Raw genomic sequence first — 22,274 nt, forward strand, 5'->3', positions numbered from 1 at the left:
ACACCAATATTAATGTTAGAAACTGAAGACTCTAATTAACGTAAAAGAAAGAGATAGAGAGAGAGAGAGAGTGTGTGTGTGTGTGTGTGACACAAGATGTATAGTGGTTCGTCTCCCGCCTTAGCAGGAAACTACGTCCACTTGAAAACTTAACTAGTGTGTTGGGCCTTGCGGCCCAAGCGGATTACATGAGATGTAATGGGATGTTGAGTAAGTGGGAAGGAGTCTCCTTTTATAGGGGAGGGAGGCTCCTTCCTTTACATGTTTTCCAATGTGGAATGCTAAAACCACTATTCTAGTGTAGAAAGGCCTATTATAGAGGCAACTTGGCAAGGCCGGGAAGGTGGCTTCCCGGCGAGGTATTGGCCGCTTCCGACTAACGTGGCATAGCTTGAACATCGGGCTACGGATGCATGTCGCGGTTGGGTCCCACCACGGCTTGGAAGCCCCCGTAAGAGGGTGTTGCTTATACTTGGTGACATAGAAAATAGCCTTACTAGTAGAGGTATCTACACCAAATGATGAGGCCTAACTATGAGCAATGAAGAAGAGAGTGATTTTTTATTTATTTTTTTGTGTTTTAAATTTTTATTTTGGTGTTCACAAGGGTATTGCAAAGATTTTGATGAAGTTAATACTAATGGTTTGGTATTTACAACTACCATTTTATTTTGTGAATTGAATAACAATAACAGATAAGGAGGGACAAAAAAAAAAGTAATAAATTCAGATTTTGGTAGAGAAAATGAAGATTAATGTTATCCAATGAGAAATTAAGTAGCCTTATTTAATTACTTTAATTAATTGGTTATGTTTTTAGTCTTTCTTATATATTTGGATTTTAGAAAATTAGTGTACTTATTAGTCATTTTGCACTTAGGTAATATAGTCTTTCAATAATTCAAATGTTTGTATGATGAATTAAGAAAATAGTAGGGTGACAATAGCCGCACCTTTTTTTTTTTTTTTTATCTTTGTTCAATTTCACTTCTTTGGTTGGGGAAATATCTTTTGCAAACTATGGGCTGGATGTAAACCAAAACCATAGACAATAATATGAACAAGATTGAGATCGAATTATTTTTTAAAAAAAATTGAAAAGAAAAACGAACTAAACTCATAAAAGAAGAAAATGATCAAGCAAAAGTGCATAATCAAACCAGATAAATATTTCAACAAAAGACAAATTAAGGACTTTGACTATGAAATGGAGATCTAAAAACGAAATTGATAGGAAACTAGGGCTGGGCATAAATGACCGAAAACCCGGAAAACCGAACAGAACCGACCCGGACCGGTCGGGTTGTAGACTGAAATGTAGTGTTTTTGGTCCGGTTCGGTCTCAGTACTAAACTTGCCGGTTCGGTCCCAGTCCTTGAGTTGAGAATTGAACTATACTTGCCAGTTCAGTCCCAGTACTATACTTGCCGATTCGGTCCTGTCCCGGACCCGAGCTTGTATACGTGGCTTCCACTTATAGGTTATATTCCGAAGTCTATACTAATAGCATAGACATGACTGCAGTAAATTGGTAAGCCCTAAATCCCTAATCAGTTATACAACACCCAAATCGATTGACCTCGTCTGAGTCTTCTAACTTTTCTCCGCCTCTTACCTCTCATAGTCTCATATTCCAACCTCTCTAGCCTCCACCTACTGCCGTCGAACGAACCACCCCAGTCTTCGACTCTTCCTGCCACTAGTCTTCGATTTATAGAATTATAGGTACTCTTCTGAGTTCTGAGTCTTCTCAACTTATATAGCAATGAGCAGCTGCTATTCGATTTGGGAATTTGGGATTCAATTTTCCCAAGTCCCGACTTTGTAGTTGGATAAGTTGGATTCAGTTTTCAATTTTGCAGTTGGATAATTGGGTTTTGTTTTTCTATTTTTGACTTGGATCTTTGTAGTTTGTAACTTTGGACTTGGATTTTGTAATCAAATTTGTAATTTGTAGATTGTAAATTGTAATCTCACTGTTTTCACATTCTCACATTTGTTTCATTGTTTGTATTTCGATTTTGTATTTTTGTTGAAACTTGAAAGCATTTGTTGAAACTTGATGGTATTTTGTTTCGATTGTCCATTCTGCAGTCTCTACTCTCTGCTTGCAATTGTTGAAAGCATTGCTGCAATTCCCAGTTGGTTGCATTGATTGATTTGTAATTTGTTTACCTACTTGCAATTTCAGAATTCAGACTTGATGGGATCCTTATCAGATTCAAGTCACTCATTGAATTGCCATTCGACTCATTCTGATAGTGAGAAAGATGAAGCAGTTGGGAATGATGCAGTAGCTATCTGTCAGCAAGCTAAAAACAAGGAACTAGAAGTTGCAGCAGCAATAGAAGGTGTAGAGGAAGCTCCAACTCAGGCATCCTGCGGCGAGCCGAAAAAGAGAAGAAGAGAAAATAGAATGAAGAAGGCTTCCCCGAGGTCCTTTATGTGGGATCATTACGAGAAGTATGACATAACACTGTACATTGAAAAAGATGGGAAGAAAGAGGAATGTGGATTTGAGAAACGAGCAAAATGTCGGTATTGCACCGCTGACCTTGCTGCTGATTCTTCATTTAATGGTATAAGTACTTTACGAAGACATATCGAAAAGTGTGTAAAAAGTATCCTGATAGGGAGAATTTGGAAGACAGTCAGCAAGTATTAATTGGTGATGGTGGAGCTGAACCTAGCTTGAAAGTTAATAAAGGGTGGTCACAAGAATCTTGTGTCAAAGCTGCTTGTCAAATGATAGTTATTGATGAACTCCCATTTAGCCACATTGAGAATGAAGGGTTTAGGTTGTTCTGCAAGGCAGTAGTTCCTAGATTTGAGGTGTCCTCTTGAAGAAAAATAGTGAGGTGTTTCTTGGAGATGTACGAGGAGAAGAAAGAGGAGCTTCAGATGATTTTAAAGAACCACAGAGTGTGCTTAACAACAAATACGTGGACATCTGTACAAAATATCAATTATATGGTGTTAACAGCGCACTTCATAGATAGTGGTTGGAATTTGCACAAGAGAATCTTGAACTTTTGTGTAATTCTCAATCACAAAGGCACAACAATTGGAAAGCTGTTAGAAACATGTTTGCTGCAGTGGAGGATAGACAAGGTATTGACTGTGTCTGTTGATAATGCTAGTGCAAATAAGGTGGCAACAGAGTATCTACAAAGAAAAATGGCTGGATGGAAGAACCCCCCAATGTTCGGCGGCAAGTTTATGCATGTGAGGTGTTTGGCTCACATCTTTAACATTATTGTAAGGGCTGGTTTGAGAATTATGGATAGAGGTTGTGCTGCAATCCGAAATACTGTGAAGTATATTAGAAGTAGTTCCAACAGATTGGACTGCTTCAAGGTGTGCGTGGACAAGGAGACGGTGGAAGGCCACGTAGATTCTCAAAAAATTCCAGCTTTGGATGTTCCAATGCAATGGAATTCCACATTTTTAATGCTCGATATAGCTTTGGAGGTGAGGCCAACTTTTGATCGGATGGCTGATGAGGAAGAAAATAAGTACAAAGACTATTTTGATGAAGATGAAGAGGTTGAGGAGGAAGAAGATACCGAAATTGGGATTCAAAAAAGATCAGTTCAACCAAGAAAAAGAGTTGGGCCACCAGTAAAAGCAGATTGGGAGAAAGCTGAAATTTTTGTGAAGTTCTTGAGGGTTTTTTACGATATGACAATGAGAATCAGTGCAACCAAACATCCCACTGCTCACAAAGCTTTTCATGACATTGTAGCAATAGAAGCTGAGATTAATGCATTCTTTGTGCCTCCAGAGATGAGTGATGGAACTCATGGAAGTGAAACTGAACTTCTAATGATGGAGATTGCAATGAAGATGAGAGCGAAGTTTAGGAAGTATTTTGGAACGGTTGATGATATGAATCAGTTGCTATTAGTAGCCCTTGTTTTGGATCCTCGATTCAAGTTGAAAAACATTAGTCACATATGTTTAACTCACCTCCAGTTTGATGCTGCCGAAGCAAAGACCAAGGCCAATGAAGTCAAGGAGCTGTTAGTTTCCTTAACTGATCTCTATAGATCATCAACCAATGCATCTTCAAAGAGTAGAAGTTCTAGGAGCAGCACTGTAACAAGCTGCGTTGTTTCTAGCAACAGCCACATCTTCCAAGTCCAAGGAGAAGACCAAGAAAATGTCCGAGAAAATGGTTGAGATTTTAGAAGGTTGGCAAAGAGCCCTAGCTGAATCGGACGAAGTTGTTGTTGAGAGTGAAGTTGACCGGTATCTACTTGATCCAATGGAGAATCCCAAAGATGAAGATTGGCAGCTGCTTGATTGGTGGAAGATAAACGGCTGCAAGTATCCAAACCTTGCTCTTGTTGCAAGAGATGTACTTGCAATCCAAGTTAGTACAGTAGCATCTAAGTCCTCATTCAGTACCGGTGGGAGAGGCATTGACCCTTTTAGGAGTTCTTTAACTCCTTAAAGTGTGGAAGCATTGATTTGTTTGCAAAATTGGATCAAGAAACGAGATCAATCTGAGATTGAATATTATCCAAGCCTAAAGAGCTTGAGTTTTATGAAAAAATGGAAAGAGGTACATACCGTACATTTGCTGCTGTTTTAAAGTTTAGTTACTTTTTTTTCTGTGTTTTGTTGTTACATTTCATTGCTGATTGTTTCAGTTGTAAGTCGTATTTCACTTGTTGTTTGACTTGTTCCATTGTTGATTGTTGTTTCACTTGTTGCAGATGTAGCAAAGGGAAAACAAGTAGCTGTCAAAACTGAAGATGATGCAACTGCCGCAGCTAGAACCTCAAAGTCTGCAAAAGTGTCCAAAAAAAACTGCTGCTGCAACTCCTTCAACAAGAGCTGTTGCTGGAACCGTTAAATCTGCAAAACAAGTGCTGCTGCAATCAACAAAGGCTAAAGGTTTTATCAAAATCAGTGCCTTACTGCCTTTTTTTTGTTTTTATTCCTAGTAAGTTCATTGGATTGAAGTATAAGTTGTATTGTTGTAGGGAAAAAAAATGAAAGGAGAATAAGAGCAACAGCATAGCTACACATGTGGAATTGTTGATTTGTTTTTAATTTGTTATTTTGTTGAGACAATGAGAGTTGGTGAGTTGGAGAATTAGGATAAAGCTTATTGAGTGAATTTAGACATTTGGTGGCTTGTTGGCTTATTGTAGTTTGTAGATTTGTGGATTGGTTTCAAACTTTCAAACTTGCTGGCTTGCTGCACAGCTCTTGTTGACTTTCAGAGTTTCAATTATTGTCTTATTGAGCATTTGAGTCTTTGAGTTATTGAGTCCATTGTCTTATTGACAATTCACAATTCGAGTTAATGACTTTTAGTTTTATGTGGTTGCAACTTGTAATTGTGTTATTTGTGTCGTTGATGGTTTCATATTATTTTTCACTAGTTTGAATACCTTGCTGAGTTGCTAGCTTGCAGCTTGCTAGTTGCTGACTTGCTACACATGTGGATTGTGAATGAGAAATGTAGAATGGTTTTATAGTTTTATTTGCAGGCTGCAGCAGCACTGTAGAAATGCAGAATGGAAATGCTAAATGCCTAAATGGTCTTATAAATTTAGTCTTTATTTGCAGCCTTGCTAGTTGCTAGTTGCAGGTTGCAATTCTCAACTTCTCATTGCAGAGTTGCTGTCTCTATACTTGTATGTGTATAGCCTTGCAGCCCTTCCTATTTAGTCTTGCAGTTCTGAACTTCTGATTGCCTAAATAGCAGTAGCCAGCAGCCAAGCATGAATGCAGCATTGCTGCTAACTCTCAGGAACCGAAAGCCCGGTTCTTCCCGGTCCGGGTTTTGGCCTGTCCCGGTATTCTACATGTCCAAGCCCGGCCCGAACTTGCATTTCTGGTCCCGGTCCCTGTAAATCCAGTGTCGGTCTAGGACCGTGCCCAGCCCTATAGGAAACTAAGAAAATTAAGAGAGAGGGAGAGAACAAAACAATTTGGGACGCAATTTGGGACTTCGGAGTTTAATATATATATATATATATATATATATATATTTTTTTTTTGAAAATTTTATTGCAAATTGGTACTAGGGATTCTTTGGAAAAACAAAACTTATAGTTTCATTTTTTTTAATAGATTATCGTTTCATGTTTTATAAACTTAGAAAAGTTAAAAAACAACCAAGCGAAAATTTATAAATGCAAAAGTGTTTTAGGGAATCAGGAATTGAGAGAAATTCGCTGTGTGTATTCATTGATAATAGGGGCCTCTTTATATAGAGGATTACAATGCATAGAGATAGAATCATACAAGGAAAGATAATCTCTAGATTCTTCTAATTGAACTCTATTACCACTAGGTCAAGTAACCTAGAGTTTGGATTAAACACAAATAGAGATATCCTTAAACACTCCCCCTTGTGTTGTCCAAACGCGGTGCTTCTCTCGTTGCCTCGTTAAAAACCTTGCCGAGTAACAAAAACCCAGTGGGACAAAAATAACCTCGGTCGAAGGGGAAAAAGAGCACAACACACCCTTCACGTTTCGAGGTGAACATGTAGACATCTCCCCCTGATGTCTGCGCCTCCCCCTGATGACTACGATCATGGGAGTTCGGATAATTTCCGCAAGCCAATTCTTGCCACATGTTTCTCGAACGTGGATTTGGCCAATGACTTAGTAAACAAGTCTGCCTTACTGTCCTCAGATTGAACCTAGTTCACTTTGATCTCGAGGAGAGTCTGTTGTTGCTGATTATGCTTGGTGTTATCGCTTTTGATGTAGCCTTGCCTCATTTGTTCAAAACAAGCAGCATTATCCTAAATGCTCGTAGGCTCATCTGTGGTAGACTTCAAACCACAATTGTTCGAACATGCGTAATTATGGATCCAATCCATATACATTCACGAACCACTTTGTGAAGAGCAATGATCTCTGCATTGGTCGAAGATATAGCGACTAGGGTCTATTCTGTAGACCTCCAAGATGTCACGGTCTTTTCCCATGGTGAACACTTAACCGGATTGGGAACGACCTTTGTGTGGGTCAGAGAGATACCCAACATCAGCAAAACCTTCCAAAGCACATGTCGTTTTGGGATGGGGATAGTGGACGCAGGCTAATGTTGGCGACGTACCTGGTGTGTGATGGGTCCGAATCCATCACCTCTTTGTAGGGATAGAACAAGCCCATATCAATCATACATCTCAAATATTGAAAGATATCTTTTACACCAATCCAATGGCGTCGCGTTGGCGCAGAGTTATATCTAGCTAACAAGTTCACAACATATGAGATGTCCGGTCTTATGCATTGGGATAAGTACAATAATGCGCCTATTGTACTCAAGTAAGACACTTCTGCCTCTAGCATATCTTCGTCATCATCCTTCAGACGAAGAGGATCCTTTTCAGGATCAAGACTACGGACGATCATGGGGGTGCTTGAGGGTTTGACCTTGTCAAAATGCCTAAGCATCTATCGACACGATGCTCAAGTTCTAAACCGAGACATAATCGTGTTCTCCCAAAATCCTTCATCTCAAACTCGGATTTCAAGTGTTCAGCAGTTTCCCTTAACTCTTTAAGAGCTTCTAATGAAGATCATGTCCAACATGAACCGCGATGGAATCCGAAACTTGTTATGGAAACGCGTGGGCATATCCCCTCCCAATCAAGTAGTCATTTTAGCGAGCGTTTCAACCTCTTTGTAAACGCGCTCCATGGTCTAGAGCCACTTGACTTGGGTAAATGAAGTTCACCATGAACCTTCATGTATATTCCGTATCTAGATCCCTATAGAGACACGTAGTGACCACATTTGTAAGCTGCATGTTCAGTTATTCGGAAACTACCAAACTGACAAGGTAGTGGAGTGCAATGACATCCATTACGAGAGAATATGTCTCATCGTAGTCGATTCCAGGGCGTTTTGTGAGAAGCCTTGCGCCATAAGGCGAGATTGCCATCTCTTTTTCTCATCACGCTTTCTAACGAAGACCCATTAGTCAACAGGTTTTATGTTAGGAGGTGTTGGCATCTCTAGCTCGAAAACCTTCCTCTTCATTAGAGAATCCAACTTAACCTGATTCGCATCTTTCCATTAAGGCCAAATCTCTCTACGTTGGCATTCATTCATCAACGGAGCATGGTTCGATGTCATCAAACTCAACAAACTCATGCGCAACTACATCATCAATCATGATGGAGTTTTTATCCAACGTCTCATGTACACTAGTGTAAGTTTCATAGAGCTCTATATTCTCAGGAATAGGTTCTGATGTTGAGGCGTCTCCCAACGATAACCATAACCCGGAAGATACTCATGAGACGGATTTTGAGTGTCGATGATCAAAGCATTGGAATGTGCCAAAGTATCCATCGAACTCACGGGCCTCCCACGCATCCTAGCTGGGGCCATGGCCTATAACGCCAGAGTGCCACTCTCTTTGGCATTGGTGCCATGCCTACCTCTGTGTAGGGTGGCGCTACGTCCTCTCGTAGGGACGTCCTTCCTTGCAGGCATGTTTGCAGCATATTTGTGTGATCTCGTCACTTTAATAGGGATCGAGATCAGACATAGTGGGGACAGGCCACGATAATCCCTGTCGTTCCTGCTGAACATCCGTGTTCTTATCTCCCCCTAACGATGGGAAGACTGTCTCATCAAAGTGACAACCCGCAAATCTAGCGGTAATGAGATCGCCTGGCAAGGGCATTAAGTGGCGGACGTAGTTGCCCATTCGTCTGTAAGGACCTATCATAGAGCGCTGTGGTGGCGCAATTGGCACATAAATGGCTCACTCAAATATGCGTAAGTACGATACTTGTACCCAGTCACTAGCTGTAACGCAGAGGTACATTGAGTGGCGGTGGGTCATAGACGAATTAGCATAGTTGCATGCGATATTGCATCACCCCAAGCGGATAGAAAGAGATTGGTGCGCATTACCCATGTCTGGACTATCATCGTAGTCGTTTCCGCAAGACCATTTGGGTGTACATGGGAATGTGATGTCCAACATCAGTCCCATTGAAATATCCATCGAAAGTCTTTCGATGTAAACTCTCTAGCATAGTCAAATCCAATTGACTGAATAGGATGATCTGGAGAGTGAGCCCGTTGTCTTATGATATGTGCTAGGAGTGTAGCATAAACAGCATTACAAGTGGACAATGGCACGACACGTGACCAGCGTGTTTGCGCGTCAACCAACATCATGAGATATTTAAACGTCCGCAAGTTGGTTGAATCAGTCCATAGAATCCTCATGGATTTGATGTAAGAACAGAATGAGTATTTTCATATCTTTTGCGTAGAGTCCACTAGAGAGGCACATAAACTTCTCTAAGATGCGCCTTTGTTCGCAATCGTTAGAGGTATTTGCAAAGGAACTCATCTCCGTTCTCTACATGCGTTTTCGCATGGAATCCGTTGGCTATTCATAGGGCAATTTGCCCTAAGAGCGTAGAGAGTTTCTGTGACAGTAATTAAAGTGTCATTGGGCAAGTGGAACTTGGGCTATTCCATGTCCTTGAATTAATATTGATGGCCCAGCCATCGTAGTCACAAAGTAATATGCTCAGAATCAAAATTGAGTCATAATGAAAAGAACTCGAAATTTTATTCATAAGCCAATGGAGTACATCATTGTTTCTTTGATCAAAGAAAATCTAATCCAATAAACTAGTTAATGCAAAACAATGGTAGTCGTCTAACTCCTTTCGGTATTTCCAATGTAAATGTGACCAGGTGAGTAGATAGATGTCGGTGGAGCAAAGCTCGCTTAAATACCACTTATCTCAAAACCTTCCTAGACATCACACTTACATTGAGTACGCCTACTTTGAAGAAAGACTAATATCATTGGCATCTACTACAAAAGTAATATGGCAATCACCTACATCTCTTGGAAAATAAAAAGACTTAATCAAAATCGCCAGTTTCTGGGTCTTGATCCTTGTAGTCTTCCACCCTTAGATCGAGATCGCCATCTTGATCTTCTTGTTCCATGTAATTTGCTTCCCTTGCTTCACGATACGTCTTGTATGCGTTTGCAACATTCTGGGGTGCTGTACATGTTTTGGCCCAATGTTCAGTTGATCTGCATCGAAAACAAACATCATTATGGTCAGGCTCCCTTGATCGAGGCGCCATTGGGGCGCGATTTGGACGACCTATGCTCTTGGTGGAGTTACCACCATGGTCGGAGGCTCCGCCTCTCTCTCTCTTCACACGTTGACCTCCACGGTTCCGTGCACGCCTCTCTTGGCGATTTCCTTCCTCTTTAGGGCGAACATATGGACCAGAATGTCCATAATTGTCCCTAGTCTTAGGGTTTCGCTCCTTACGTCCTCCATTGGGGGCGCGACTATAGTTAGACTCCGGAATAGGCTTAGTTCCCACGGGTCTAGCATTATAGTTCTTCACAAGAATATTGTCGTGCTTTTCAGCTACGTTCATGGCGCCAATAAGCTCATGAAACCTTGTGATGCGTCCTGCATTTACATCAATCCGATAATTCTTTGAAATCATCAGTGCAGAGAAGGGGAAGGTAGAGAGAGTCTTCTCGATCAACATCGTATCAGTTATGGCTTGGCCACAAAACTCCATCAGAGACTTGATACGAAGAGCTTCCTAGTTATAATCAAGCACAGACTTGAAATCACAAAAGCAAAGGCTATGCCATCGGACTTCTAAATCAGGAAGCAGGGAGTCACGAACGTTGCCAAATCGCTGCTCAAGTTCTACCCATAGCTTTCTTGGGTCTTCCTCATTGAGGTATTCATTTTGGAGCGCGTCATTCATGTGCCTTGTCATGAGAATTATGGCTTTAGCTTGTTTTGCTTCAAAAGCAGTAGCTTGCTCAATGGAGAGCACGTTCTGACTAGGCTCTTGGATGGCTTCCAGAAGTCCATCAGCCTTAAGATGTTGGCGCACATCTCGGACCCACCTATGGTATCCTGCGCCAGTTGTCTCTAGTGGAACAAAGTTCAGCTTGTTCAGGTAACTCATCCTGAAAAAAACACAAGATTAGGGTTAGTTTCGGAGCGAAAAAGGCTACCACAAAAAACTATTAAATTTCTGAGCGTAGTCGCTTCCAAGAAATTAGGTTCCAAGAGGGGTTTTGGATTAGATCGAAACAACGATGTATGTGGTTGATCGTTTTCTTCTCAACAAACTAGAAGTTTGGAGGACTCTACAAGCTCCAAGCTTGGAGTGAGCACGAACCCCCACAGTTCGGCTTTTGGTCTCCCCTATGAAGAAGAAAGGGGGGTAGAAGAAGGGATGTTGGAAGTCCCCGAGAAAAGAAGAAGAAATAAAAAAAAAACTTCAAAAACGGGAACTTTTAGAAAAATTACCTTAAAGAGTGGCCGGAAACTTGACCGAAAAGTTGGCCGGAAAAAAGTCGCCGGAAAAGTGTTTACCGGCGTTGACTGACCTTGACCGGAGGGTTGACCGAGCGGCTGACGTGGCAGGCTAATGCTGACGTAGCAGGCTGACTGGAGGCTGACGTGGATGCTGGCGTGGCAGTTGACGCAAGGATGACGTCAGAGGCTTCAGGCTGCTGGGCTTTGGACTTCGGCTTCTGGGCCTTGGGCTGACCGGAGTTAGACTTGGTTGACTGAAGCACAGATTGATGATGCAGGCGGCGGTTCAGTTGTTCAGTTGGTTCAGGCGGCCGGTTCGTGTGGTTCTAGGCCGGTTCCGGTGGTGATTTTTCGGCTCCGGTGATCTGGGGTCCGGTTGCAGCTGCTGGTGAAGTTTGGTAGCAGTAGGCAGGGAGGAAAGCTTCGAACCGGGCAGAGAGGATATCGGTATTTCCGGGGCCCGGTTCGTATATTTTCCAGCCGGTTCTGGGGACAGCGCCGCCGGTTCTAGGCTCCTGGAGGTGAGAGCTTCAAGGTGGGTGGCGGAGGTTTCTGGGGTTTGGAGGCTACGAATATTAGGTTTCAGGGTTAGTGCTTCGTGCTGATAACGTGTTTTAAGGAATCAGGAATTGAGAGAAATTCGTTGTGTGTATTCATTGATAATAGGGGCCTCTTTATATAGAGGATTACAATGCATAGAGATAGAATCATACAAGGAAAGATAATCTCTAGATTCTTCTAATTGAACCCTATTACCACTAGGTCAAGTAACCTAGAGTTTGGATTAAACACAAATAGAGATATCCTTAAACTTGCATTTCTGGTCCCGGTCCCTGTAAATCCAGTGTCGGTCTGGGACCGTGCCCAGCCCTATAGGAAACTAAGAAAATTAAGAGAGAGAGGGAGAGAACAAAACAATTTGGGATGCAATTTGGGACTTCGGAGTTTTATATATATATATATATATATATATATATTTTTTTTTTTTTTTATTATTTTTTTTTTTTGAAAATTTTATTGCAAATTGGTACTAGGGATTCTTTGGAAAAACAAAACTTATAGTTTCATTTTTTTAATAGATTATCGTTTCATGTTTTATAAACTTAGAAAAGTTAAAAAACAACCAAGCGAAAATTTATAAATGCAAAAGTATATATAAAAAGATTGTAAAGGCAAACAAGTAAAAAATAGAATTAGTTATTCAATGTAATAAATATTGAGTTTGAAGTGATAGTGATAGTGGAATTCACGTGTCATTTGTTGAGTGAGAAATGTTAAAAGAAAAAGGTAGAAAGTGATGGTAGCTGGCATTACTCATTATGAGTAATTTAACTAGGACACACCTTATTAAGTTTCCTAATAATAAAACAATTAAAGAAGCTGTATGTCAATGGTAATTAATGGTAAAATATTCTAAATCTAAGCAACATTTTAATATTACTTATTATAAATTGGGTAATTAGTACACATTAAATACTATTAATCTTAAGGGTAAATTTCTTCTATGGTACATTGGTACCTGATATATGGTCAATTGGGCACTTTGGTACTTAATGACAATTTAACACCTAAACTTAGGCTCCGTTTGACATTTTGGTACTTTTGTTAATTTATTCAGCTAAATGTAAGGATAAAATTGACATTTAAAATATGTATAAAATCAAAGTAAAAAACATCAGTTTTGTGGGTTGATGACTATCAGCCTTGGGATTGAGGTCTTGATGAAATTTGAGAAGAACCCAATGGGAATTTTCTAAATTAATTTGGGAGAGTGAGAGAATTGGGAGAGTGGGTGAGAGAGTTATGGAAGAGTGGTGGAATGGTGGTGTGGGTGTGTGTGTGAGAGGAACAGAGAAGTGGTCGTGGTCTGTTTTGTGGTCAAGAAGAAAAAACGAGATAAGGGTGGCATGTGCATGAAGGATAAGGAGCACGTGGTGGTAATTCTCGTCAACTGGGAGACAATGAGTGTGTTTGGATGAAGGAAAAAAAAAGGGAATTTAAATGAAAATAAGGAATTCATAATTCCTAAATATGAATTGCCTCGTATAGCATCTAAATTTGGAAATTATAAATTTCTCTATGGAAAAAAATGAGGGAATTGATTGTCTGAATTCGTCACTTCAATTTCTATCAAAATAGGTGTTATTTCGAATTTCCTACAAAAGTTTCTTCTTATCTCTTTATTAGTTTCTAAAACAATACATTTTTTCTTTTTTAATATTTTAGTTTGTTTTAAACTTTTTTAATAAAATTCTAAAATTTATAACCAAACAATGAAAATCGTACATTTTAAATTTTCTTAAGAATTTAAATTTTTTTCAATCAAACGCAGCCTGAAAAAATGAAACAAGGAAATGAATTGGGGAGGGCATGTGGCATGACCAAATTGGTCAGAGAGGTAGAATGATTAGCTAATTAATAGTTTAATTGATTAATCAAACTATTAATTGATCGATGGTTTAATTACCCCACGTGTTGCAGCTCACTTTGCTTCATTTATTATTATTTTCTTTTTCTCATTGTTGGCACTGACCACAATTGACCACGTCGCCAATTTCATCATTTTTTTGAAAACTCCAATTTGCTTCACTTTTGCACTGTTTTATCTCCTTTTTGCAACTCTGCTTATTTTCTACAAAATAAATAAATATGGATTAATTTCATAATAATTGATTTGCAGATTAGTTTAATTCTAATATTTAGAATGTAATTACACGTATAGAAATGCGTGTAATCAGTATTGATGGTGGAAATTGAAGTAGGTGGTGGAAGTAATGGAGATGGAGGTTTTTTTTTTTGAACGACGGAGATGGAGTTTTATGAAGGTGAAATTTGGATTATGAAAGATCGAGTTGTAGAGAGCAAGATGGAGCAGAATTTAGGTCTCAAGGGGTGAATGGCGTAAAATACTAAAATGACTTGAAATACGTTTCATCTTTTCAAAATTTGCTATGCAAGGAGACAAATGGAGAGAGAAACTCTTACACCATGGATCCAAATATGAGCCAAGATGCATGCTAATGACCATTGCCAATGGACAAAAATGATGGTAGAAATTTGAATTTCAAATTGTGGGAAACTCCCTCCACCTTGCTTCTTCATATCTTGATTAGGGATCCTTCATTGGTGGTGGCTCGTTAGAGACATTTCTGAAACTCGATCATTTTACATTTTTAGCCCAAGTTTACATATTCTTCTCATTTCTTTGTTTTGTCGCATTTTAAGTCTCAAATTAATCGTTTTTCCTCTCCTTGCAACGTTTTCTAAAAAAGTAAGGAAATGAGTTAGAGATGATGCAATATACTGACAAGTCAATTTTAATAATTTTTTAGCACAAGTACATAAAAAAATTATTCTCCATGTATCGTACTATATTTCATCTTGACCAACTACCAAACTATGTAAAGGCTATAATGACAATGGGAGAAGTTACATGCACTAGATGGAAGTACATAATAGAAGATTTGTAGGATAACGGATGCACGAGAATGAATCTTAAGGAACGAGTTCCACGTGTTTAGAGTTTAAGAGTTTATCTACCACTAGACCAAATGCCCGGAGTTTTCACTCCCCAATGTTCTCTCTTCAAAAGATGAAGAGAGCACCGTTTCAAAAAAAAAAAAAAAGATGAAGAGAGCACTAGAAAATCTTCTTTTAGTTTCCTTAATATTTGTTTCTGCAACCTAGGTAGCCCTTATGTACATATTAATTAAACTGGCAAAAGTACTACCTTATTCGTATGTTGCTTGTTTATTCCAACAGAAAGTACTAGCCATGCATGCAATCTGCTGCAACTGCATGCTAGTCTTCAAGCAAAACTTCTAAATCAAATTACACTATTGGCATTACTAGACAAGACAGTCTAGCTAGTTACTTGTGGTTCTTGTCTAATTATGGATTGGAGTACAGATCCTTGCATCCCTAAATACTTTCCCCGGTCTACAGAAGTAGCCCTTTCTTGGGGCACAATGAATGTCTTGTGAGCAAATGCACAACCCTTCTAGGGCGCACCCTTCCTTGACTAAGTTAACCTCACCCTTAATTCCAAGGACCTGGTCACTCCATTCACTTGAGAATAGCCCCATTGGGTCATACACTTCCTTAGCTCTCAAGAACTCCTTACCATTTTTGTACTTCTTCATCACCCCATCAAAGGCTATGTTCCTATTCTTTCCCCAATGTGGCAATGCTCCGTACTTAAACAGTGCCAATTGCTCTATTTCTTCAAGTATGCCTTCATGGAGCCTAGGCGTCATGGGGTCCTTGCTTCGGTAATAAGTGATGTCGAAGTCAATTGCATCTACTTGTTTGCCAAGGTAAGCAGTTGATGCGGTGACATAGCGCATTAGGATTCCATTGTAGATTTCTACTCCACAGAGGGATTTGGGTTCAATCTCAACTAGCTTCTGCACGTCTTGAATGAAGCTTTTGGCCACGGACAAGCTGATGCTGAAGGTTGTTTGATGAAAAAACTCGCCCTTGATCCTTGGGTCCCATGCGCATGCCGTGATTCTTGAATCTTGAAGACTATCAAGGCAAGTTCCAGAGGCTTGAATCCGGTTCTGATATCCAATCACAGGATAACCAGTAAAGATTATACCTATTAATCGAATTGTATGATCCCAAAATTCAGTAATTTTGACATATGGAAAAGCAAACTAGAACTGAAGTTCCAAATGATTTGGCAAAAACATGAAAGATGAGTAATTTGAAGAGCTATACAAGATGATCAAATGTCTATGCATACCATTGTTTGTCAAACCATAAGCATTGGATAGAAGCCCAGATGTGACCAACTTTGCCCCAGAGCATTTCCCATCAGCATCGCTTTTTGATTCTTGGTTCTCTTCTATTATAATACAAGAACAAATGAAAAATTAGGATTATTAAAAATGTTACTTGTCATGGTGGCATGATGCAGAAATGAGCATTATTTGCAAAGATTTTCTCTTCATGAGACTGATATATCTTTTTAAATTATGATTTAAAACCACCAATTTATGCGTGAAACCATAATCACAATGTAGCAACATAAACTGTGGGATGAACATGTGAGCTGCATTTTTGGAGCCAAGATATCATTTCTTATTTCAGAATAGAAACATCTTCACTGATAAAGTAATCTGGGGTTCGCTCCAAAACCAATTGGCAATAGATGAAGTAGCCCAAACCCTCATAAACTCATAGACAAGGTAATCTGGGGTTTGCATCCAAAACCAATTGGCAATAGATGGAGTGGCCCAAACCCTCATAAACTCATAGACAATATCTCATTTTTCCCATGTGGGATCTATATATTCTCAACACACCCCCGCACATGTGGCGAATTTTCAAGCCATACACGTGGACAACTTTGGGTGACGTGGAGCCCGTGTGGCCGTTAGGCATGCACACGTGGGTAACCCGCTCTGATACCATGATAAAGTAATCTGAGATTCACATCCAAAACCAATTGACAATGGATGGAGTAGCCCAAACTCTTATAAACTCATAGACAATGTCTCATTTTTCCCATGTGCATGTGGGATGTATATATTCTCAACATTCACCACCCTTGCTATTCAAAACTTAATTGTTCTTGATGTTGCTTTAGTTTGAACTGCATGAACTAAGAAAAGTACCTGCCGTTCTTATAACTGCCAGTGCAAGTGAAGGTGTTGCTCGAAAAGGAAGGAAATCATAAAAACCATTTCCGGATGTGTTTGAGGAGATACGATCATCTACTCGATAAACTGCCTTGTGCTGGCTAGGATACCATAATATGTCTGCAAACTCATGCTGCTTGCCAAACTTAAGTACTTGATCTCCCAAGTCAGAATCGTTCTTGCTCAAATATGTGATGGACCTCTTGAACATGGGTTGTAGGTTTAGAGTAACCTGCCAAAGTTTTTGTCTCTTAGACTAGTTTATCTTCATTAGCAGGCATATATACAAAAATAAATTAATGATTGTAATAGTAATAATAAATTTTGGTACCTTTTTTTGCTGTATAAAATTTGTACCAAAACTTGTATGATACCTTTTCTCATAAATTATTCATATATCGGCACAAAGATTATTTATCGAAAAAGAATAAAAATTTCTGATAAAAAAAAAAAGAATAATAATTTTGGTTGTTGTCAGTTTTTTATTTTCTTTTATTTTATTCATTTATTTTTTTTTTTTGCAGAGGTTGCTGTTGATAAAGTAATCTGGGGTTCATATCCAAAACCAATTGGCAATAAATGGAGTGGCCCAAACCCTTATAAACCCATAGGCAAGGTCTCATCTTTCCCATGTGGGATGTATATATTCTCAACACGCCCCCGCACGTGTGGTGAATTTTCAAGCCATACACGTGGACAACTTTGGGTGACGTGGAGCCCGTATGGCCGTTAGGCATGCACACGTGGGTAACCTAGCTCTGATACCATGATAAAGTAATCTGGGGTTCACATCCAAAACCAATTGGCAATGGATGGAGTGGCCCAAACCCTTATAAACTCATAGGCAAGGTCCCATTTTTCTCATGTGGAATGTATATATTCTCAACAGCTGTAACTCCTGTAAGTTTCTATTCGGCACAATAATTATCTCCTATAATGCAACACTCGTATTGTCAAAATGCATCACTCATATGTGGTACATTATTTTCTTATGTAGAGTGTTCCAATATATTGGGTACATTTCTTTTATAATTACTTCTCGAGTTTTCAAAAATACATCATGTTTTTTCTATTTGAAAAAATTTCCTAAGTTTTGAGATTCTAAACTGTAATAAAATTGTTTAATCTAAATTCTTATGAGCTAGACCATTTTTTTAATCTCTAGAATTTAAGGTTTAGCTTATAAGTTAAGGACAATCTTTTATCCAACCAAAAATTTTGTATCGATCATATAGACACATTCTTATATCCTTTCTGGATATGCAATACGTTGCTGAAAGACTGCCCAAAACATCAAAATATATAAATGAAGAAGAAAATGTACTTGCCTGTGATATTACTCCTAAGACTCCAAGTGAAACCTTAGCTGCATTAAGATCTTTATCCCCTTGACTGAGACTTCTCACCTTGACATAACCATCTTCGGGCCCTCCTGGACTCACAATCCTAAGTCCCACCACATAATCATGAACAGAGCTTCCCTTAGCCCATAATGTGCTTCCATGAGCACCAGTCCCTAGCAACCCACCGACAGTTAGCCCCCACCAATATGGTGCGTAAGGCAACGCCAAGCCAACCTTGGCAGCCTCACTGATCACCTGCCTAAGCGTCACGCCGCTCTCCACCGTCATCGTCATCCCTTCAACGTCGACCTTAACCACACGGTTGAGGTTGTTGGTGCTTATGATCAGCCCATCTTCGCCGCGCGGGCAAACCAGCTTGGGAATGCTGTGGGAATAACGAGTCGCCACCTTCATGCTCTTCTTGTTCGTGGTTGCATAAGCCACTACCTTAACGAGTTCTTCCTCCGTACTAGGGTATGATACACTAGTCGCTTTACAGACAGTTCGATCGGGGAAGATGCCGTAGGAGTTTGTGATGGTGCAGTTTGTGTTGTTTGACGATGAACACTTGATGTGGTCCTCCGGAGGGGTAGAACATACCAAGAACAATAACAAGAATAGACAGTTTACTCGGATAACAAGCCCCAACATACCCATTTTTGGACTGTTCTTTTTCTAAATATTTATCCATATATATAGGGTTTTTTTTTTTTGGAAATGATATATATGGAGTTATTTGGCTCGCACACAAGTTTTGCATACTTAGCAAGAAACGAATATAAAAATCGTTAAGCTATGGAATGCTTTGAAGCCATTTGAAGCTTGAGCCGACCAGAAGTAATAGAAACGTGATGATTCTATATACATCTACCGGATCTTTTAAATATCTACCAGAGTTTATATCTATCTACCCCGGCCCATAGGTATTGGTGGTGTCTGTTTCCCTCGTGACAGGTGTGTGGGTTAGTTGTAATTTCTTTAACTTGAAATCAAAGGGTCTTGTTGCTTTACAAGTAGTGCTGCCATAGAAATTGTTCGAGTGCGTAAGGAAAGATAAACAGTGGGGAGTGAGATCAAGGTGTACTAGTTTTGTGGGGATATATGAGTGCAAACCATGTGTTGAATCAAAACCAACCCAAAGAGGAAAATTCGAGCTATAGTGGAGACCTCAGTTGAGCTATAATGGACACATTAGGCCTTAGCACAAGGAGTAGCTAGTTGTTAATTTCATTAGTGTAGCAATGCAACAATGCACTAGATATTCTTAATTTGGGGTATTAATTGGTGGCCTGAGTGCATTTTCAACCGTTTTGCGTCACTTATACAATAATTGCATCATAAGAAAAGAAAAGGAAAAAAAATGTTACGGGTACATAAAAATTTAGTGAATGGATTGTAACCTTGTATTATTCTGATTAGCACCTGCAAACAACGTGAAAACAAAAAAAATGGAAGATTTTTGCAGGTTCTAACTTGCTAGTTAAGAGGTTCTTGCACGGTTGGCAAAACATGCTTTGCTTTTGTTAAACCAACCCCAGTTTGAGTCCTCTTATGTGTTTTTTTTTTTGCAGGTTACATTCCACTCATATTTTCTTTTACTTCTTCCTTTTTTCCTTTTTCTCTTTTTGGTTACTTCTTCTTCTTCCTGTTTTCTTCCACTCATATTTCTTACTTCTTCCTATTGTCTTCCACTTATACCATACGCTAGGTTTAATTACTTCTTCCTATTTTCTTCCACTCATATCTATTAAATGATAGTTTTAATAACTTTTTCCTATTTTCTTCCACTCATATCTATTAAATGATAGTTTTAATGACTTCAATGATACGTTGTAAGTTTCTGATTTAAAGACAGAAAACTCTCTCTAGGGTTTGAGAGAACGCCGCCCCCATGGGTGGACGGTTCTGCAACTTTCTCCATCTCCGATGGAGATCAATGTCGGCACATCCCTTGTTGTCATATTCCTCGAGTGCAGTGCATACCGTCTCTTCTTTTCTTCCGGTTTGCTTTTCAAAGGAGTGGTCTACGACTCCTCTTGTGGCGGCGGATCGTGATATGTTCCCTTTCTCTTGAGTCTTTACAACTTGGGATTCAAGGCTGTGTTCGATTTGGGCAAGTGGTCGGCGACTTTTTGCTGGGAAATCGGAGTTGTTGGGTCGGATCCGGATCTGGGATCTAGGGATTATGAAGATTTCTTGGAATTTTGGCCGTGAGGTTGGGTGGAGGAGGCACCTGGCTGCACGCCTCATTTATGAGGATTCCCGTCCGACTTTGCATCAGCCTTTCTGGCAGCGGTCCTGGTTGCACTGGATATTGCGGTCGGGATATTTGGAACCAGAAGGTTGGAGCGCTTGGGTCAACAGATTGCTATGGGTTTCTCCTTCCAGGGTCGGCTTTGCCTTGTCGAAGATGCAAGGGTGTGGTGCGATGCGGTAAGGAAGCGTTGCAGATCTGGAAGGGTGGCCGGACGTTAGGCCAAAGCCAGGGTGCCCATATCAGTTTAAGTGGGGCCTGGGCCTTTATCACTTTTGACCCGTCAGATTTGATTTTGAATTCGGGCCGGATTTGGATCCGTATTTGGGATCCGGGTCGCATTCAAATCCAGATCTTGGATATGAGAAAGCTGCTCATATTGATCTGGTATTTATTCTGGTTCTTGGGAGTTCGTTTGCTAATTTTCGAGTTTTTGACACCTTCGGTTACTTTCGAACTCCCAGTGAGCGAATCACCTCTCCTAGATGATCATATCACCGATTACGGTTACGGTTACTATTATATTTACACTTGCTATCCTTGATTGTTTTCCTACTTTATAGATGCGTTTGTGCATCTTGTTATGTTTTATTGTTTTTCTTTCGATGCTTTTGCATCGCTCCATGTACTTCTTAGTTTCACTTAATATATTTTGTCGTCTTTCCCTTAAAAAAAAAAAAAAAAAAAAACTTGCTAGTTACTGGTCAACTAATTTGATTTAATGATAAGACATTTCTTTTCTGATTAAATAGTAGTAGATGTCTTAGTACAAGTCTCTCAACAATAAGAAGAGGCCTCTTTTTTTTTTTTTTGAATAAAGGGCTGGTGCGGCTGTCCTCAAGTCTTGATTAATGAAACTGTCGAATACAAGGGGGGGACATTGAGCCTAAACCCCTGATTACAAATTTACAATAAGCATCTAGAGTATTTTCCGAAATAATATCAGAAATCTCTATAGGAGACTTGTATTCTAACAAGCACCAACTAGCAAAGACTGCACAAATAGCTACTCCATTTGCTTTAACATAGCAGTGACACAGTGGAAAGATAATTCGATATGTAACCCGATTACAACATAGCATAATTACCAGCTTTAGCACAGCTTTCCCCCTATGTTGCCGTTGGAGAATAGCTCCGGCGACAATTAGTTTCATCTTACCACTAGGAGGGTGCGACCATTTGGGAACTCGCCACCTAACTAGGGTAAACCAGGCACACAAAAGGTGCAGTCCGGCACTAAGCCCACGTCGTCCTGCCCTAAACTGACAGGGACTTATTACTGGCATATAGCCACCATTACCTAATAAAGACCAACAACAATAAAACATAAAGTAAATAAAATAAAGGGAATTTGGGCCCAGAGCCCAAAACCCAGTCAGCCCAACCAGAGAAGAAAACCGAGCAGCTTGCCACTGTCCAGCACACCAGATCCACGCTGTCTTACTACTGACGGCCATCCTCCCACATCGAGTGAACACCAGCAGCCCCTCCATCCTTCCATCCTCCCTAACACACATGTAAGCATCGCCGCCACTCCCATCCGCTCCTCTGCACCTGAAGGTTCCAAGCGACACAAACCAGATCGAATCCCTCCGATCTGATCTGATCCCCTCAGATCCAGCCTTCACACCTTTGGGCGACGCCGCCTAGAAGAGGCCTCTTATTATTAAAACAAAGTTTATTACGTGTTTTTGCCATGAAAGCAAACA

The 22,274-nt window shown here is 39.9% G+C and overlaps 2 protein-coding genes across 2 annotated transcripts; one reads left to right on the top strand and one right to left on the bottom strand.

Annotated features, from left to right (window-relative positions):
• The first annotated feature begins 2,203 nt into the window (after positions 1-2,203).
• LOC112169581 (zinc finger BED domain-containing protein RICESLEEPER 2-like) lies at positions 2,204-4,727 on the top strand. Its single transcript, XM_024306644.1, has 4 exons — positions 2,204-2,579; positions 2,984-4,075; positions 4,128-4,375; positions 4,722-4,727. The coding sequence occupies exons 1-4, from the start codon at positions 2,204-2,206 to the stop codon at positions 4,725-4,727; spliced, it is 1,722 nt and encodes a 573-aa protein (XP_024162412.1).
• A 10,238-nt stretch (positions 4,728-14,965) lies between these two features.
• Positions 14,966-19,118, bottom strand: LOC112196598 (probable L-gulonolactone oxidase 6). The gene is made up of 4 exons (XM_024336994.2): positions 18,297-19,118; positions 16,945-17,200; positions 16,071-16,172; positions 14,966-15,923 (listed from the first exon to the last, which is right to left on the bottom strand). Exons 1-4 carry the CDS (start codon positions 18,966-18,968, stop codon positions 15,211-15,213), a joined length of 1,743 nt encoding a protein of 580 aa, XP_024192762.1. The 5' UTR covers positions 18,969-19,118; the 3' UTR covers positions 14,966-15,210.
• Positions 19,119-22,274: the final 3,156 nt, after the last annotated feature.

This window comes from Rosa chinensis, chromosome 1, assembly GCF_002994745.2.
Source record: "Rosa chinensis cultivar Old Blush chromosome 1, RchiOBHm-V2, whole genome shotgun sequence".
Classification (NCBI taxonomy): Eukaryota; Viridiplantae; Streptophyta; class Magnoliopsida; order Rosales; family Rosaceae; genus Rosa; species Rosa chinensis.

Coding starts and splice junctions, on each gene's coding strand:
- LOC112169581 (XM_024306644.1), top strand. CDS start 2,204: ATGGGATCCTTATCAGATTCAAGTCACTCATTGAATTGCCATTCGACT. Junction 2,580..2,983: donor TGCTGATTCTTCATTTAATG/GTATAAGTACTT, acceptor TGGTGTTAACAG/CGCACTTCATAGATAGTGGT. Junction 4,076..4,127: donor AACCAATGCATCTTCAAAGA/GTAGAAGTTCTA, acceptor TTCTAGCAACAG/CCACATCTTCCAAGTCCAAG.
- LOC112196598 (XM_024336994.2), bottom strand. CDS start 18,968: ATGGGTATGTTGGGGCTTGTTATCCGAGTAAACTGTCTATTCTTGTTA. Junction 17,201..18,296: donor TCTTAGGAGTAATATCACAG/GCAAGTACATTT, acceptor AAACTTTGGCAG/GTTACTCTAAACCTACAACC. Junction 16,173..16,944: donor GGCAGTTATAAGAACGGCAG/GTACTTTTCTTA, acceptor GTATTATAATAG/AAGAGAACCAAGAATCAAAA.